At 42.2% G+C, this 19,690-nt stretch overlaps 1 protein-coding gene across 9 annotated transcripts in view; it reads right to left on the reverse strand.

Moving 5' to 3' along the window:
- Positions 1–19,690, reverse strand: part of chd6 (chromodomain helicase DNA binding protein 6) — a 101,229-nt gene that overhangs the window by 46,286 nt on the left and 35,253 nt on the right. For all 9 annotated transcript variants that reach the window (XM_030419210.1, XM_030419209.1, XM_030419211.1 and 6 more), the window contains 3 exons: positions 8,792–9,419; positions 6,911–7,016; positions 1,086–1,239 (listed from right to left, as the gene is read on the reverse strand). In XM_030419210.1, the coding sequence (XP_030275070.1) occupies positions 1,086–1,239; positions 6,911–7,016; positions 8,792–9,419 (888 nt within the window). The remainder of the gene's footprint in view (positions 1–1,085; positions 1,240–6,910; positions 7,017–8,791; positions 9,420–19,690) is intronic.

Genomic DNA, 19,690 nt, shown 5'->3' on the forward strand with positions numbered 1-19,690 from the left:
TGAATTCAGATGAAAGTGTGAGAGGAAGAAGAGAGGGAATAGGAAAAGAATAGACATCAAGGTGAAGGAGAGTTTGAGTCAATGGGAAAGTGAGGAGAGGAAAAAAGGAAAAAGACAAATGCAAAGATGGAAGAAAACCAGGACAAAGTGTCATGATAAATGTAACAATTTGTTGCTACTTGTATCTTAAGGTACTTAATATAATCTGTTTAAGGTTTCTTTATGAGACAATCGCTGCCACTGAATGCTGCACTCTGACCTAAAAAGCTGTTATGTCACTCTCCTCAAAGCCACCAGACTCCACTGACAATTTACGATGAAAAAAAATGTAATAGATCAAAACCTTCTTGTCTTTCGATTGCTCCAACAATCAAATAAATCCGTTATTAACCTTTAATTATTATCCTGCTATCCTATGCTTCAGGGGGCTAATGTTTGAATGTAAATGCCTTCAGCTGAATGCTTCAAACTGCATTATTAGTTTTTTAATAAACACGGAGATGGCCAATAGCTTCCCAGGGAAGGACTCACATGCACCAACATGCTTGCATGGTTCCGGGTCTAACAAAAATAACACGCTGTTAATTATTAATATAAATTTGCATAGCTAAGTAAACAATTCAAATCTCACATATAGAGCCTTTAACTGAACATGAAGATGAGCTTTTTAGCAACAACATCAGCAGGTAGTTAAATGTTTAATGTCTAATGTTGTAATTACAAAAGGGTGTTTGGCATCATAATTACACTTCACACTCTTGCATCAATGTTTTTTTTCCACCTTCTGTGGATGCTGTAATGGATACAACACTATCAGTTGTCAAATGAATCACAATACCACGATGCCTTTGAAATATGAACAACTCATCTTCTGTTTCAATGCTTCAAGAAGGTTTCTCCAGTTTACCGACTGCGTTTCCCAAAACCCTTTGCTCCCTGTCACTAACAGGATGATCCAGTCATGCAAAACTAAAGTCTCTAAGAAAAGCGGGGAATGAGTTGCCATGAGTTAAAATGTCACCTTTAACTACACATGTCTAAACAGAAATAGCCATGTAGCTCATCCAATCCTTCTGTCCACTCACCGCGTTATCCAGGGGGTCTTGGCTGTCCTCTCCGACCATGTTGAGGGCTGACATTGAGGTAGTGTCGTCACTCTCGCCCCCCTCCTGGACAGCCAGCTCCTGGTTTCTCCTCTTTCCCTTCTTCTTCTTCTCCACGGGTGCTGCGCCAGGATCTCTGGGAGGAGAGGAATTCTGATGAGTAATTAGCAGCTCTAGTAGCCTGCAGCGGTGTTTTCTCACCGAGCCAGAGGCTGGAAAGTCTCCCGCTCCCTGAGGAATTGTGCAAGGATGCTAGAGACAGTTACATCGGATACAAAGATTTCATCCTCACTTTGCTCTAATCTCTCTAGGTAATATTATTTCCTGATCACAAAGACAATGGACACTGTCCAATCGTTGAGACCAACCAGCTGGTGAAATACTGGCCGGAGAGAATAGAGCACACTTTGGACTGCCAGTTTGAATCCCAAGACTGCTGGAGAAAATCAGAGCATACGAGCTGAATGAAGAAGCAGGTTGTCTCCTGGCTTAAAACAATTATATGATTTGGTGATCTAATGACTAATTGGCATACTTGTGGCAAAGTCAACTAAAAGATTATTTTCATAAAAGACACTAAGACACTTAGAAAATCTGTAGCTTTGCTTAAATGATACATTTCTGCGTTAAACGGGTGAGCATCTTGGGAGACGTCTGATCGAATCATTCTGCGGTTTGATTGCTGGAAAGTGGGCGTGACACAGTGAGAGCATGGAGGAGACAACAGGGGTTTGAGATCAACATCTCCATTTAATTATAGCAAACTGATGAAGTGGTGAAGGAAGAGGAAGAAATGAAAGTATTCCAGCCACGAAGACCACGACTGTGCACTTCTGAAAATGTAAACAAGGTTCTGACAGCTGATATTCAGACACAAACCTACGAGCCAAGATATCATCCACTAGATACTTTGATCAAGGAGCCAATAAAGTAAAGTGCAGTTTAATATGATGAGAGCTGCTGACTGGTGATTTGACAAACAAGATTCATGTAAGATTGTTCTGACATATTCTAACATTTAACAGAAATGAGGAATTTTGATTTAATATTATTTTTAAGGGTTACTCTATCAATTTTACACATTTTATACAATTCCGCATGTAATCTCTTTCAGTAATGTCACTCGGTGGATAATTCTTATGTTGACAGTTGATACGACACAATGTTGCTCTCATGCTTTGAACTGTGGCTGGACAAGGTTATGTCCGAGGGAGGCAGATATCAGCAGCGAGTGATTAAATACACACACTGAGTATTTTGAAGGAGGACATCTCTTGGGGGGGGGAGACATGTCGCACTTTATGAACTTGCTAAGGAGCTCAAACTGGATGAGACACGTCGAGTGTAACTTCAGACTCAATAATCAATTATCATGTTAGCCATCTTCACCTGAAGCCAACATCTGCAGCCATAAAGTATATTTTTACAGCGAGCCTAACTGATCAGCCAAGAATTAAAGTTAGGCTAATGCGGAGGGATACAGAGAGTTAAGTTACGTTTTTATCAAAAGTAAACCTCTCGTCCAGCAGCTGGGCCTCGCGCTGTATTTCGCCGCTTGCAGATCACCTGTTGCCCAGTTGCACTAATGTGTAGGGATACGGAGGTTCTACGGTAGAGAAAATGTAGTGCCAAAAGAAAGGCCGGTCTGACGGTGATGTAAAGCGGTGTGAATTTTCCTTATACAACGTACACTTGAACTGTTATAGATTTATTTAGGTGAGCCTTGTTTTAGGTGGTTAATTTCGCTTTTTCGCTGGACCCCGTTCACTGCAGCACAAAGCTTAGCGTCTGGGCTGGAGCGGCTGTCTACTTCTCCAAACTGAAGCTGCGCTGATCGGTGATTACAGTAGGGAACAGATCGCCATAGATATGTACTTTATATGACATATAGGACTTTCTAACAACATTATGATAAAAGACATACTATTGAATGTATAGTTGTGGCCGATGAAGGTGTTTTCTACCTGGAAGTTACTGTAAACAAACATTGTGCCTGTTTCAATCGGCTGTACAAAGACAGGGACGTACTCGATATTCAGCATGAGAGAGTGACAGTCCAAAAACATTCCAGCAAAGAGCGGAGAAGAGAGAGAAAACACAGCTCTCCGTGCACGGAGAGGCACGAGGGAGAGGGCGCTCAGTTAAAGCGCCCTAAAAAACAATCGGTCTGACAAAACACTCAACAGAGTGAGTCACAGAAATACAAGCTCTCCGCAGATAGAAACGAATGAAAGAGCAGGGGGAGTCGATACATAATTAGAACAGATATAATTAGTACAAGCTGTCTTTCAAATCAAACATCACTGGAAGTGTGACACAAATACATCACATTCTGCGGTCAATTCATGCCTCTTTCATACGGGAGACCCGCAGACTGTTTGACCGACTCCGCTGAACACGCTTTCGACCCGTGTCTGACCCCGTTCATGAGCCTGCTGCCACGATAAATCTCAGAGAGACACGGCGTCTGCAACCGCAGCTCCTCTCACATAACTGCTATCACACAGCGTGACATGTACAAAGAGTGACGAGTGGATTTAGGACTGGCAAGGGCCAAAAAAATTAAATGATCCTCCTGTCGCGGTTAACGGCATTTTCTTATCTCTCAACTTGAACTCTGTGAGAGAAGACAAAGTAACAGATTAAGAATTAAAACTCCACCACATGAGGACTTTTCTAATCTTCTTGTGACTGGTGTTATCCGAACAAAACATGAGCTGATACCAGCGCCCGACCTGGAAATGACCTCGAGTTCACAAGTCCTCCTCCGTCCCCTCCATCCCCTTCACATCCACGGTGCTTTTCTCCATTTTTATCTGTTTCTCCTCTTCTTCTGTGCTCTTTTCTTCCATCGTCACTAAACCCATCTCTCTCTCTCTCTCTCTCTCTCTCTCTTCTTCCTGTTTCACAGCAGTGATTTCCATCTCTTTTCTCTCCATTACCTTTATCCCTTTTTATTCTTGCTGGCACTTTTTCCTCTCCCTCTATCGCTCATCAGCAACTTTTCTCTCTCGGTCTCTCATCAGTCAGCTGTTGCCTCTCTTAACTTCACATCGGTGATTCATCTCCACTTTTTCGCACTTTATTTCCAACATCGCTCCTTTTCTCCTCTTCCCACAATTTTCAAATCATAAAACTCTCTACTTCCACCCGAGAATATTGACTTTTTTTTCTTTCATATCTGTCTGCATCAGAACCCTGTCTCAACTTTGTTCTCTCTCCTGACAAAATCACTCAGAAATATCTTTCCTATCAGCGCTCTTCTCTCCAGTCAACTGGTTTCCTGTTCTATTATCCTGCCACGAAGACACACACACGTCCGTGGGTCTACAGTACAGCTGCACCGACAAGTTAATTCATCAATTGTTGTTTGATAATCCATTAATTATTCAATAATTTTTCAAGCAAAAACATCTCATTCAACAAGTATAGGAAGACAGTTTGGCACTGATTTTGTCAATGGGTCACATGGAATGGAAGCTATCCAAAATAAATGCCGATTTTTTAGTTTTTTTCACACAGAATAATAATTTAAAGGGATGGATAGTGTGTGTTTTTTGAAGTGGGGTCAAATAAAGTACATATCTATAGTCGGTCTGTTCACTACCGTAATTGCCGATCAGCGTAACAGGTGATCTGCGAGCAGCGAAATACAGCGCGAGGCCCAGTTGCTGGACGAGAGGTTTACTTTCGATAAAAACGAAACTTAACAATTTCAGACACAGACCGTAGAACCTCTGCATCCCTACGCATTAGCGCAACTGCGTAGGGATACAGAGGTTGAGAAAATGTAGTGCCAAAAGAAAGGGCGGTCTGAGGGCGATGTAAAGCGGTGTGAATTTTCTCTATATAACGTACACTTGAACTGTTATAGATTCTTTTAGATGAGCCTTGTTTTAGGTGATTAAAATTCGCTTTACATCTGGGCACCGTTCACTGCAGCACAAAGCTGAGCGTCTGGGCTGGAGCGGCTCTCTGCTTCTCCATACTGAGGCTGCGCTGATCGGTGATTACGGTAGGAAACAGACCGACTATAGATATGTACTTTATATGACCCCACTTCAAAAAACCCGAACTACCCCTTTAAGAAACTTGAGGAGCACTAAAATCTATAATAAATAGAGCTGTGTCTCATTCAGCCAGTATGGGAAGACATTCTGCTAAGGATTTTGAGTCAGTGGGTCACATGACATGGAAGCTATTGTAAATAAATGCTGATTTTCAAGAAAAAAAACAATTAATATAAAATTTGAAGAAAGCGGAAATTCAAGAGACAGAGGTGGGTCTCACTCACCTCAACACAGAGAGTATTCTCTCTCCACTTTTAGTATTTGTGTCAGGGATTGTTGTTGAGCTCCAAAGTTAAACACAGATCCTAATGAGTCATTTACTCAATTAGACACTATTGACGGTGAAAATGTGATTCCTTCAACGTGAGTTTATGTTTAATGTGTTAAACTGTGCTGTACACAAGGTACGTCAAAGATGAACCAGTAATGCATCTGTTAGAGGCTCGAAAGAAAAAGCTTGTTCAACAGCTGCTCTCGAGGATGAAGGAAAGTGCAACAACAATACAGTTAGTGACTAAAAGAAGTCTGAAGAGCAACGAAACAGAAACATGTCTGCAAAAACAACCTCATAAAGAGCACTCGGCTGTTCTGAAGAGGGTCAGCAAAAAAATAAAATGTTTCACTATTCAGGGAGGACGGATGGGAGAAACAAAAGAAGAAAGGTTCAGAAGACAGACAGAGGCGGGGGTGACTGTTTGTTACAGAAACATTCCTGCCATCAAAAGACATCTTTTCTGCGTTTTTTACCTTTATTTTAACACTGTAAAAAAAGATGATAGGCTGTAAGTCAACATCTCTGCCTCCCATAAGGGTTAGGAACATTGAAAGTTAAGTTCAGCATGAGATTTTATTTTAAATATTAAAAGGCACTAAACATCTAAGTCAACGTCATGTATATCTAAAGAGGCAATTTCCACCAATACCGACTGGTTGATTGATTATTCGACTATTTTAAAGAACAAGACTTCATATTGTTAAGTATCGGTATTCAGTTAAAGACGAACATTTTCAATGAATTGCTTGGTCTAAAAACCTGTGAACAATTATAATCTCTCACAGGCCAGGGACATGTATTCATATAGCTTGTTTTATTCAACTAAATGTCCAAGTTTTCTATCATATATCAAATCATCACATTAGTGCAGCTGAAACCAGGAAGTAGTCGAACATCTTGCTTGAAAAATGACAACAAAATAACTACAATCGGAATAAAAATAGTTGCCGGTGAATTTTGTGTCCATCCAATTAATCCACTAACCCTTGCAGCTCTAGGTACAGGTTAGATAAATAATTACAGTGTTTGTCTTTGGTCTTTAGAGCAGACCTCATCCAATTGTTCCTCCATTGGTCACATGAAGCATCTCAGATTCATTCATTCTTTTCACATTTTTTTTTTTTTTTTAATCGCAGCTTCGTTCCAGCAGCTCGTTTTGATAAAAAGGTACCATGTTGAACTCGCTCTGAATAAAAAACTCTTCTTCACATCCCAGAGAGAAAACAGAAAAAAAATGGCAAAATATAGCTTTTAAGTGAGAAGTGAGAGGAGCTGTATAATTTGTTGTGGATGACAGGTTTACTGCCGCCTCGCTCCTTCTTACTGGACTTACTTCATCAGCTGTCACTTCTTGGGCTTTTGTAGCTCAGCTCCTTTCACCTCGTTCTTCTAAAAAGTTTTCCCTCCTTTTATTTCTCTCTCACTCTCCTGGAATTGCTCAGAAAACTGACAGAAAGTCTTACCTGGGTTTGCGGCCCCTCTGTTTTGGCGCTGAGGGGACGGGGGTCTTGCTGTTGGCCCGGCCATTGTTCTTGCTGTGGACCTGCCCCTGGACCTTAGAGTGGAGGGCTGAAGGAGTGAAAAACACGAGGAAATGAGTGAGGCAAAGGTCTTGGTGACACTTTCAGCAGAACTTGAGACATTCTTGACCTGAACCTGATTTTTTTAAAATCATTTTTCCATTACACTGACTGATGCTGAGCAAAAGTAGAACATGTCCACAGAAGAGTCCCTGTATGAATTGTTTGCAACCAAAGAAAAAGTGTCATTTTTCTTTTTGTTTTTCTGAAAAAACAACTTTAGACTAAAACCTGTAGCCTTGGATGATAATAAACCAAGCTCACAACCACATCTAGCTCGTATTTAGGAAAGTGTGCAGCCTGTTAGGCTAAATAAATAAAAAGATGTCACTGACAGCAATCGTCTCTTTTTAAAGATTGCCCTCATCACATTCACACAGTTGCACATTCAAACCTGGAAGCAGCCCAGTAAAACCACAGTCTGGTCTGATGGCCACTGACCAGCTCCACCTGAGCAGTTGGGGTTTAGGGTCAAGCTCAAGGGCACCTCAGTGGTGGTAACAGAGTGCTGCAGGAATGAGTCTTAAACCCGTAATAAGTTAGCATCTTTGAGTTTCCAGTTCCCTCGTCTGAAAGTCAGTGGTTTTTTGTGAATGGGTCTCCTTGATTACAGAGTGAACACACTTTCTTTGTTTTTGATATGGATTCCTACCCTGTCCAATAAATCATCATATTGAAGGTTGTATGCAGGCACACAGGAGAAAACAGTCTCTTTTGACATTTTCTTCATGAAAATACTGCAAAATGTCAGTTACTATTCAAACCTGTATGTTCTCTCTTTTAAGTCGAAAGGAAACTTTAACCATGTTGCTGGACACAGACTTTTAACGTATGTAAATATGTATACATACACATTTTAAAAACGCATACATTTCATTATCCTGCATGTTCTAAAAGCATTCGACAGAATCCAGATTCATGACGAGGAGCTGCGTCTTCAAACAAGTGATGATGCAAGACGTCTTTCAGGTCTAGAAGATTGCTAATGCACCCACCCACACGTATGTGCACACACATGCACGCATACTCAGTCTTAATTAAATCCAACAATCGCATTATAATAACACTAATTTACACCGACATGTCTGATCACGATTAAAGAACAATTAAGAACAGAACTGTCGGCATCTCTGCCTTCCAATTAGCGTCGAAATGTTCCAGCTTCAGTGCTTGTTGTGAGAAAACACTTGTGACTTTATTTCTTTGGTTGTTGACTCAGAACAGATGAAGACACACACACACACTCACACACAAACCAACACAACTGATGTATCAAAGAAAGTCAACCTGAATTAAATGCATCTACGACTCAGATGAAACAGCGGTTCAAATAAAAAAAAGTAAGAAGTCATAGTAACATAATGAAAATGCTGATTCCAATATCACAGACCGGCAGTCAAAGACAAAATTAAAAAGTAAAGAAGACAAAAAAAAAAAGAAAAGCAGTAAATCTTCACATTTGACAGTGTCAAACCAGTGAACCAGTGGATGTCATTGTGTTCTTGATAAATGACAATCAATTTTGAAAACTGTCATTTTTTTTCTACCCACAGATTGATCACCGAATCTTTTAATCACAGCCTAAAAATAAAACAGAACTCTGTGTTTAAATGATGATCATTATGTTCTACAACACCAACACATCGCACCTTCCAATCCCACACACACACACACACACACACACACACACAATCATCTAAAAAATCTCTAACACAACTAACACACACACAGAACAAACACACTCCTGTCTTCCTAAAATTGTACCTTGATTCGGGGGTGGTACAGGAGGTAGGACTTTGACCTTCGGTTTCCTTCCTCTTTTGCCGGGCACCTTAACAGGCACCTGAGCTGGTCCGGGGGCCACGGCCACCTTCCCTCCGGCCACATTCTTCAGCTCTGTCCCGCTCCCTCTCCTGTCCTCCCTTCCCTTGGTCCTGCGCTCCTTTCCCTCCTTGAGCTCCTTGCTCTTCCTCAGTGGGACCACCACCGCCACCTCCTTCTCCTCCCTCCGTTTCTTTGGTTTGCTGCTTTCCCTTTCTCTTTCCGCCGCCTCCCCTCCTCCCTTCTCCCGTTCTCTCTTGTCCTTTTTCTTTCGTTTCTTTTTCACTCTACCTCCTCCTCCTCCATCGTCCTCCTCGCTCAGGGAGGAAGGAGGTCGCGGGGCTCCTCCGGAGTGCTTAGCGGCGTGGGCCCCGGCCACCGTGCAGTGATTGGACGTCGCCGTGCTGCCCACGGGGGTGAGGAGGCGGAGCTGGTCCTTGGGGCCCACGACCAGGTGTCCCCGTGGGATTGTGGGAACTGTGGTTTGTGCGTTGCTGTTTTGGTCCGAGGCGGAGGAGGAGGCTGCTGCAGAGGAGGCCGGAGGCGTGTGCTTCAGGAGACCAGTGAACATCTGAAACAGAAGAGTGCGACAGCTTTAACTCAAGGTGAAGCCATCTGCAGTAATGTGTCCAAACAGCATCACCATCTTTTGGCTACATCGATCTGCTGGTAAATTTAAGTAGGGCTGATCTTTTTCTCAGTGAGTTTATGTTAAGTTTGGAAACAGTTTATCTGGAAGAAATTTTGAAATACATATATGGTATAAGTTCTGACGTGACAAAAAACAAAATCTTGTATTCGGATTTTGGGAGACGAATAAAGATGCATGTATTTCTTTGAATTTTTCAGCCGTGAATGAGGGAGACATTTCTACCATACAAGTGAGGGGGTGGTAGTGGGTTGTTAATCTCATATGTATTGTGGAGAAATGGCTGTTCGGCTTCAATAAAAAACACCTTTATAAAAAGGTTTAGAAACAGAGATAAAAGGATATTAAATACTGCAATCTCTGAGATTTGTCTGTAGATTTGGGGCGCCTGCAAGATCGATCCCCATCTAAAACCATCTCGTTGCCAAACCCCTACTTTACAGGACTCTTATTCCCAATTCTAAGTGGTATTTTAATGTGAAACATCTGCAGGAAGGGTAGAGTTTCTAAAAAAACAAGAGGACATGAACATATAGTTAATGGAACTCAAGGATTTTTTTCGACAGCCTTGATAAGCAAACAGCTTTTATTTGTGTGAACAGTTTTTTGAGAATTCACATTATTAATAATATTATAAGTATTCTTTCCACCAATTATCTAGACATCTTCAAAATGACAACTGCCAAAATGCATTTTTTTGTTTTAGCAAACACTACATCACTACACTCAAAATAATTAATTTGACTTCATATCAACTGATCTTGTCCCAGTTTTTTTTCTCTTTTGTTGTCATTTAGCCTAAATCTGTTTAATTGTGCGTGCTGTATTTTGCTTCCTGTGTAAGATACCGTCAAGGTACAAAGTGAACGTGGCACATATTTTTTTTATCCCTCTGGTTGCATCAGGAGTTGGAGAGAGACGGGATTTTAATTGGGAGAGAAGACTGAAGAGAGAGAAAGAAGAGCTATAAGTTAAGAGAAAGAGGAGAAAGCCAGAAAAATGGAGGATGAGAGAGAAAAGGTGTTATTGTTGAGACGCGGGTCCTTCATTTTCTTTTTACCTAATTGAGGATTTAATGAATCATGCACAGCAAACAGCGAAACAAGGCGAGGAAAAATAATGCGCGCTCATCATTCTGGTCACGTACTGTTTCAGGTGTGAATCACACTGTGACTGAAAACTTAATATGCAGAATATTCTTCCCTCAACTCCAGGATGTTAATGCTTCTTGGATCACATCCTGAACACCTGAAACCTCGAGACAACCCGAGTATTAGTAGTATGAAATTATGAAACTATTTTTATTGTGTGTTTATCTTATTTTCAGTGAAATACGTGAGCCTGACAGGCAGAATGGAGGACAGGTTGAACGTGTGCGTTTGTGATGGTTCCGGCTGATTATTCAACGTCTCCTCCTCACAGCACAGCTAGTGTGAGACTGCAGAAGGAGCGGGGCTACCATGTGACTGAGCTCAAAGAGTTTAACAGGAATCCAGCGAAGGAGAGGCCCCTCCAGCAGACACATGCTGAAGACCTCAGGGGAGTTAAGAGGAGATATTGCTGCTCCGCTCATTTTTCTTTTTTATCCATGAAACATGAAACGCATCATTTCCTGTATACGAGAGACTTTTTCCAAGAAGAATCTCAGCGAGAGCTTCAAATAGTAAATGTTGTTGTTGTAGACTTCAGACGTGATGGTGACCGACTGTGCCGAAGTATTCAGACTGTCAGCTGTGCCACGACAAATGACAACAGCCCAAACTACAGAAGATGTGTAGTCGTGCACAAACAACAGTGTTGCGGTAAAAGACAAGCTAAACCGAGTCAGAGTCATGACCAAGACCAGAGTGTACAGAGGCCAAGACAGGACCAAGGCTTTAAAGGAATATTCCGGTGTAAATTTAATCCATGGTCTAACACACGGTGAAACTGTGTTAGACTCCCTCTCAAGAGATCAAGTTAGCAGACCGCTAATTTACGGAGTTTTATCAACCTCAGAAACGACCGCACGACAACAATACACTGTAGTAAATGGATCCAAATATAAACCGCCACCAAAAAGCCACAAATAATGCTCAGAACAGCACCAAACTTCAGCAACAGTACAAATAGGGTCTCAGCACATAGTCCGGGGCATCTAACCTCCGCTAGCTTAGCTGGATTTCTACTGAAAAGCTGACTAAATTTACCACTCTTCTGCAGCAGCTTCCTGTTGACGGGAAGTCCAGACGAGTCGATTACCGAGTGCAGTAGAGTTCCGCGGCTCATGGATGAAAATGTATGATTATGACTCCATGGAAAAGCAATCAAAGTTCATATGTGTCTTACCTGCTAGTATATAACAGTTATTATCGAGAGCGGACAGAGAAAAGAACGGAATTGAGCATTTCTAACCGCACACGGTAATCATCGCTTTGGGACTTCCCCGAACTCTGTTCTTAGCTTCCCAATAGAAATTCAGCTAAGCTAGCAGAGTTTTAATGCCCCAGACTATGTGCTGAGACCCTATTTGTACTGTTGCTGAAGTTGTTGCTGTTCTGAGAATTATTTGTGGCTTTTTGGTGGCGATTTATATTTGGATCCATTTACTGCAGTGTATTGTTGTCGTGCGGTCGTTTCTGAGGTTGATAAAACTCCGTAAATTAGCGGTCTGCTAACTTGATCTCTCGAGAGGGAGTCTAACACAGTTTCATGGTGTGTTAGACCATGGATTAAACTTACACCGGAATATCCCTTTAAGGGGTTGGGACCAAGTCGAGACATAAACCGAGGCAGGGCGAGTCCCACAATGCATGACACACTTCAGTGCTTCCCACACAGAAATAACAAACCACCCTGCTGATGGTCTCGTTTGCGTATGCGGGTCATATAGTTCAGATTGTTTCATAACCAGTTTTAGAGTTCCTTGTATTAACCCTAACCCAAAGTTTACACGTTTTTTCTTGTGCGATTCTTAGTGAAGCATCACTAACACGGGATTGAGTCAGGACTTGGCAGGCAGCATTGGATCTGACTGCGGAGTCTTAACTCGCATGCCCAAAAAGCTGTTAGTGTGGCAAAAACTTAAGTGGCTGTAACAATACAGCGGGAGATGAAAATTGGCTTCATGCTGAATTTTATTGATGTGCCGTTGAAGATGCAATGGTTCAAAAACTTTCTAACTCAAACGCCACAGAATTCATTACAAGCTGTATTTAACCCTCGTGGAATTGCAGACTGTGTGCGTGACATACAGCCGGCGACTGATATTGAAGCATCTCTGCGTTTTTTGATTTAAATGGATAGTGCTGTTTGCCCACATGCTACATTGACCTTGAGGTCCTCCTACCTGTCATGAATATTTATGGTTGGAAGCATTTATGCAGATACCACCGACTTAGTTTAATATCTAGCACATAATATGTGGCACTTAAGCTCTGCTCCCCTCGTAATGTCTTTGAGCTGACGACCTGATGTAAAAATCAGAGGTGGATGTGGAAGAAAGTTCCCTTCTCCTGTATGTGTCTCAGATTAGAGTCACAGACGCCGGCGTGGTGGAAATCCCTGTTCTATTTCTCTGGTACAGCAGCAGGACTTTCCTCATGGAGATGATGCAACTGGAAGAGCAGAAGTTTCTTAAGTCTATATATCTTTTGCATCTGTAGGCAGAGTGGAAGAACTCTGTACTGCTGAAGCACTTGGAGGTTGGATATTGTGGTTCAACAGTTTCAGGGGTGAGGACGGTGGAAACAGTTATGTCACAGACAGCTCAGTCTCCTCAGCGTCGCGGCCCACTGCAGTGTCTTTGTGGGCTGGAGAGGAAAAAGTACCAAAATAAGAGTTTGGTCATCGTTTAAAATGATGAATAATTTTGAGTATAATGAAGCAATTTGTCCTGTTATGACTTCATTTTTACTTTTATTTTAAATAGTTCTGTTCGTTATTTTGGATGTCTTGTTTTCGTGTCTGCCGTTTTTCCACTTGACTCCACTGTTGTGTTCTTGCAGGGAGGTGTGTGTCTGCAGCCCTGGGTATTGTTTATTGTTTACTCTCTATTTATGCATTTAATTTTTTATATCACAAAGCCAGTTATTCTCTTCAGTGGTTTTTGCAATCGCTGTAACTAAAGCTTATGTTCTGTAATTAGTTCAGCTCTCTGTTTCGACACTGTTGAATGAACGAGGCTGCATTAACTACAGACCGCAGCACTGACCAGAAAGACTAAATTAAACTCCATTATTGAATCAAATTTCAAGGTGAGAGCGTTCTGCTGCTCACGCTTTCCTCTGCGAGCATGAATGTGAGTGTGTCTATAATGAATCCTGCTTTATAATGAATGATAATGTGCTACCTGATTGATCCCTGCAGTACCTCAGAGGAAGGTCAGAGCAAAGGGTCAGCGATCCAGCACAATGCAGGAACGGGTGTGAAGCGTGCTCAACCACACTTCAGTGGTGCAAAAGCTGAGAAGCGGATACTACTTTTGAATAAACCTCCAAACTGATTCCGAGGCAAAATCTGCTGTTCTGGTTATTTCATCAAGTCCATGACCAAGAAAGTCCAGAATGAACTGGGCAGTAAAAAGCCTGGACTTAGTATGAAAACTGGTGGTCCCAATAACCTCCTCTTTTCTTACACATCTCTATGAGACAAAACATTCAATCAATGACATGACATCTACCATGAGAGGAAAGAAACCACCTCTATTCTCGAAACAACAAAAAGACCCTCGTATCGATAGAGTGACATTCAAACTATGAAACAAACTATCAATATTTTAAACTGATCAATACTGGATGACGACTACGTGTCAGGAAAGACCAGGGAAATGTGCCTTTATCCCCCATCTGAAGGTCGTGCCGAGGACAGGAAGTCGATAAGCTGTGTGTGTGTGTGTGTGTGTGTGTGTGTGTGTGTGTGTGTGTGTGTGTGTGTGTGTGTGTGTGTGTGTGTGTGTGTGTGTGTGCGCGTGTGTGTGTGTGTGATTTACATTGACTGAAGCTGCTGATGGACACTTGGGAGTTTCCTCTGGTGAAAACAAGCGGTCACACTAAATCCACCCGACAGTTACAGACATGTTAATGTTTGTGTTGGTGTTGTCAGCCTTACACCCTCCACACACGTTAATCACTGACCCGTATTGGTTTGGTAGTGTTTTTTGTCTGTTGCATCTGCATCTCATGCATCTGCATTTTGCTGGAGCTCTGCCGTGCACCTGTTAGCTGAAGATGTATGTATAGGAAATGGGCAGACAGACAGAAGAGCTCCCTCAGCAGGTGTCACTGAGCTTTTTCAATTAAATGATCTATACAATGGCACCAAATATCACAATGCGGTGGATTAATTATAAATTTTTAGCCTTTTTAAAGGGTATTTTGCATTCTTCATTTCAACGGATATCGTCATGCGTCGTTCAAGCTCTTCGTATTTCTGCATTATACGCCTCATAGACATCCCGCTGTGTCTCCATTGTCAGTTTTCACTATAGCTAGAACACATCAGTCGATCAGGCTTTCCTGTGTGGGACACAGTCACTAAAGGCATTAGAATGAAAGGTTTACAGTCAGATGCTAACTACAACTGCTTCTGGTGGCTTTTTCAGATCAGACTCTCTGTAATCTACATGTCTGACTATATCAGGCTTGATAGAAATATGACAATATAATGCAGCCTCATCTGTAAACAAAGGGTGCTTTAAATCATTTTCTTTGACAAACAACCCAAGTGTGTTCTCCACAGGGTGAAAGGTATCACAATGTTTCTATTGGAGACAGACAGCAAATGTACAACATGTGACCCTACATGTAATTATTTTTGTAAGACGCAACAATAAGCGGTCTGAAAAAAGGCAACAACACTCCTCTTCTCATACTATGTAGAAGTCAGACAAATACATGCTGGAAACCCACTATTATGAACTCCTGATTGACAGTGTAAGAGTCCTTTATTCCAAAACACAAGCAGAATCAGACGACAGACATCAGCGAAGAAGAGAAGGTCACAACGTGCATCAGCTGGAGACAATTTCCGAAGCAGGAAGTAAATTGGAAGTGCTGAAGTCAGGACTGTAGATTTATATGGACGGAAACATTTTCACATACTGTTTATCAAAAGCAAAACACTAAGATACAGTTAAATTAAAGAAGATTTAAAGAAAAAATGAAACCAAAATTTGTGAGCGACAAAAATTGCCTTAATGCCTTTCAGTGAACAGCAGGTGATAAACAAAAACAAACTGGTGAGATTAACAACAGACATTCTTAGAAAATACTGAAAATCTTATCAATGATACTTGAGCTGCACTGGATGAAAATCTGTTAGATAATTATGTTTAATGCATCACAAATAAATCACACTTCTGTGCAAAAGAAGGTTTAACAACATCTAATAAACACCTGGCTTGAAAAAACACATCGCTGTGGTTCTCTCTCAAAAGGAAATACCTAAAAATAAAATCAGCTCGTGAAGTGAAAATAACCCATGAATATTTGAAGCTTTGACTGGTAATGAGTCAATAAGACAGGAGGAAAGACATCAGCCACCATCTCCATCCCCGTCTTCCCCCAACGTGTAGGGAGCGTAAAGCTCATTAAAGTGTTGTGCCCGCGCAACCACACTGGTCCATTATCGCAGGGATGCTTTATCGCTTGCCTCCCAGCAAATGTGCAGCCTGGCAATCATACTGTTAGCCAATCGCGGCTCATCCTCTTCCTTCGCCACACCTTCATCCTCTGACTTGTGTGGGCTCCCCGTATTTAAGGGTCATCTTCACCGACCTTCAGGTGAGCCTGAACACTTGTGATGGTTCCTTGGACCTTGGTTGCCATCGTTCAGCTCAGTGGTAACTGTCTTATGGCTGAGTTTCATCAAAAACCTGAATGGTTTCATGATGGTGAAGGACTGTAGAGACAAATCATCCACCGCGCAACTGTATTCATGTGGGCGGGTTTTCAACTCAACTCCACAGATGAGCTCAGTTTCTCCTTTGAAACGTTTTTCAAAAAGTGCAAGGACAGAAGGTTTCATCCACTAGAGTAAATATTCAATTTTCCCAGTTTTTAATAGACTGCTCCGATTGCAGTCTTAAGGAAAAGGTTAGTTTCTCAAAAGAGAGCATTTCAATGACGACTGAGGCCTCGTCCTTGGATGGCAGGTTTTTCGTGCAGCCACTTCCGCGTGATTGCTTCTCTGCCGGCAACCAAAAGAAGCTTTCCAGGTAAAGTGTAACAAAAAATCATTCAACTTCTATTCAAGAAATATTTCTTTACAAAATTAATGCATTAAGTGGTCTGCCATTGAATTGCAACACTGCAACCAACCTTTTTCCTTAAGAAAAAGTTGTATACATTTCAATTTTGGAGTCACAGTGTTGCATAATGTTCTTCCAGCAGACATCTTGCCAGGATCTTGAGTTGGTAAATATGATTCCAATTGTTCTCACACATCTTGAGGCCTGATTCTCTCTCGCATTTCTGTTTGACCTTGGCGCTCCATTTCTTGCTCTTTATCAATCTTTTTGCCTGTTTTTCCACGTTCCGTTCCGTTTTCTTTTCCGCTTTTTCCGTGAGGGCTGGGAGATGTTTTATAAATTTGATATATTTATCAGGGGAGGTTACTGGGGCCAAATCCAGTGAATGTGGGCGAAGGCCAGGGCACACCCTGAACGAGTCGCGAGCTCATTGCAGGACCCTTGCTGATGGCAGTGGCTGCCACACAGGTGCCAACTGCGCATCAGGAGCAATTTTGGGGTTCAGTATCTTGCTCAAGGATACTTTGGCATGTAGCTCAGTTCCACCCCAGGGGAGCCGGGATTCGAACCAGTGACCTTCCCATCACTAGTCCAGCAGCTCTACCCACTGAGCTACAGCCGCCCATGTCTCCTTCCTCAATGCTTCGGCAATATCCAGAATTTTATATCACTCTACTGTCTCTACATCGCGATAGACATATTGAAATATTAGTCAGTCAGTTATGGCATTTAATTTTATGATTTAGGTTGATATGCTGTTGACTTCTTTAAGTCTCTCTTCCCAGCAACACCAAATAATATTAAATAAGAACATTTACATTACAACTTTTGGTGTAAAGAATGAATTGCAAACATAACAGAACAGCCCATATTATCAGGTGCAGCTAGTCAATGGTTATCTTGCCTCTATACTCCTGAAGGCCAGTTGACAAATTGGCATGCTGGCATTCTTTTAAGAAACTAAGTCCTACATGTCTGTGTGTTAAAGCGCTGCCTGCATGCCACGATATCGGGCCAATTAACCTGTAGTAACCTCCACCAGTCTCAATCCCATAACGTCAAAGATCGATGTGATTCACCTCCACGTCCACGACAACTCCATGTGCATTTTCTTTTCATCCCAAAGATCCCATTACAGCTGTTCGATATTTTTGAAAAACCACTGCATATGACAGCAAATATTGCAGTATTTCATCATTTGCGTTATCGGCCAAAGCCTGCAAAAAAACAGTGGGCAAAAACAAAGACAAAAAAATACTCAAGTCAGCCGTAGTTCTTACACAATTTTCTCACTAAAACACAGTATGTGCTGCAGTGTCAATACTAAAATACACATAAAACTCAATATTGAATGCTAATGATGCTGCATTTGACCTCTTTCTTATAAACTCCTGAGATAAAGACAAAAGGCAATCAGCAGAATCAGGACTGCTGCCTGGCTCGAGATGCATAAACAGGTATCGACCACCAGCTGTCCAAGTGTTTATTATACATACAGCCCTATGTACAGCATGCTCCTCCGTCTGGTGAACGCTCTTTTAGCACTGCTGTTCGTGGGCTCCGTCCATCTGTACATAATGTGAGAGACTGTACGTCGTCCGTATGTTCTCGTAGCAATGTCAGCGCCACAAACTGTAGCACATTTCTGCACTTGGCAAAGGAAGTGATTGTGTTTCTGAAAACGAGCCAGCGCTGCCTCATTACTGTGATTATGTGGAATTTTGAATCAGAAAGGTTGATGAAAATGCAGCCCGACGTTCTTCAGAGGGCCTATAGCAACAACACAGGTTTTTCAAGGCCATCGATTCCTCCCTCATCACATCCACGTACACACACGTGTGTGGTGCAGGTTGTCAGAGAAGCGACTGCACGGTTCCTATGACAGCGAAGCAGCGAGAGTGATAAAGCATCTAAAAGTGGATGTCTGATGCCATTGACTGTATTTAGAAGCCAGAGAACAGGGAGCACACACACACACACCAACTCGCCAGGTCAGGCCGATGTGGAGCGGCTGACTGACTGATGTCGGTGTCTACACGCAAATCCTCAAGTGACGCGTGTGTATTTTTGTCTGCGAAAAGCGTGTGCGTGTCATGTTGATGTATGGTTGGTGTATGCGAGACGTGCGGCAGGTGCGTGTGTGTTTTTGTAACTGCTGTTTGATGCAGCGAGTATGACTGCCTCGTGTCGTGAGGCCAATGCAGATGCGCTTAACCGACTCTGCTTCTCGCACAGGTATGAGGAATCATCTCAATGAATCACACACACACACGCACGCGCGCACACACACACACACACACACACGCGCACACACACACACACACACACAGAAAGCGGGCTCTGCGGCCTCCTTGCCAGTTGGTTTGGGGGGGGGGTATCATAGCCGTTTCCATGGAAACTGGCTCTCTGTGCCAAAGCTGCGGGGAGGCGGACGTAAACACGCGGTCACCATGGTAACCCTTTCGTTGCCATTGGCTCCCGACAGTCGATGGACTCACTCTGTATCTGATGTCAGCCTGCATTTTCTAATCTTTACCTGCTTCTGTCCATCTGTCTAAAAGGTGTAGATGTAAGCGGCACGCACCTTTAAAGTTGGTTTGTGATCTGCCCCCCTCTGTGACAAGCACAAAGAAGAAGAAAGAAGAAGAAGGAAGAAAAGAAAGAAGAAGAGGAATGAAAAAGGACAAGGAAGGACAAAGAATGGAGTGGAGGAAGAAGGACAAAGATAGAGAAGAAAGATCAAGAACGAGAAAGGAAGAAGAGGAAGCGGAAAGGGAAAAGGAAAGGAAGAAGAAGAAGAAGAGACATTGCAAAGTGCAATGCATTTCCCACAAGGGTTCTGAGAGGAGGAAAAAATGTTCACACCACAAATCTTCAATCACAAATCTTAGCCTCTCTCATTGTCAGGTTTGCCTGAACTACAAGTTACATATGTGTCTTTAGAATATAACAACGTTAAAGTAAT

Source organism: Sparus aurata, chromosome 6 (genome assembly GCF_900880675.1).
Source record: "Sparus aurata chromosome 6, fSpaAur1.1, whole genome shotgun sequence".
NCBI classification, from domain to species: domain Eukaryota; kingdom Metazoa; phylum Chordata; class Actinopteri; order Spariformes; family Sparidae; genus Sparus; species Sparus aurata.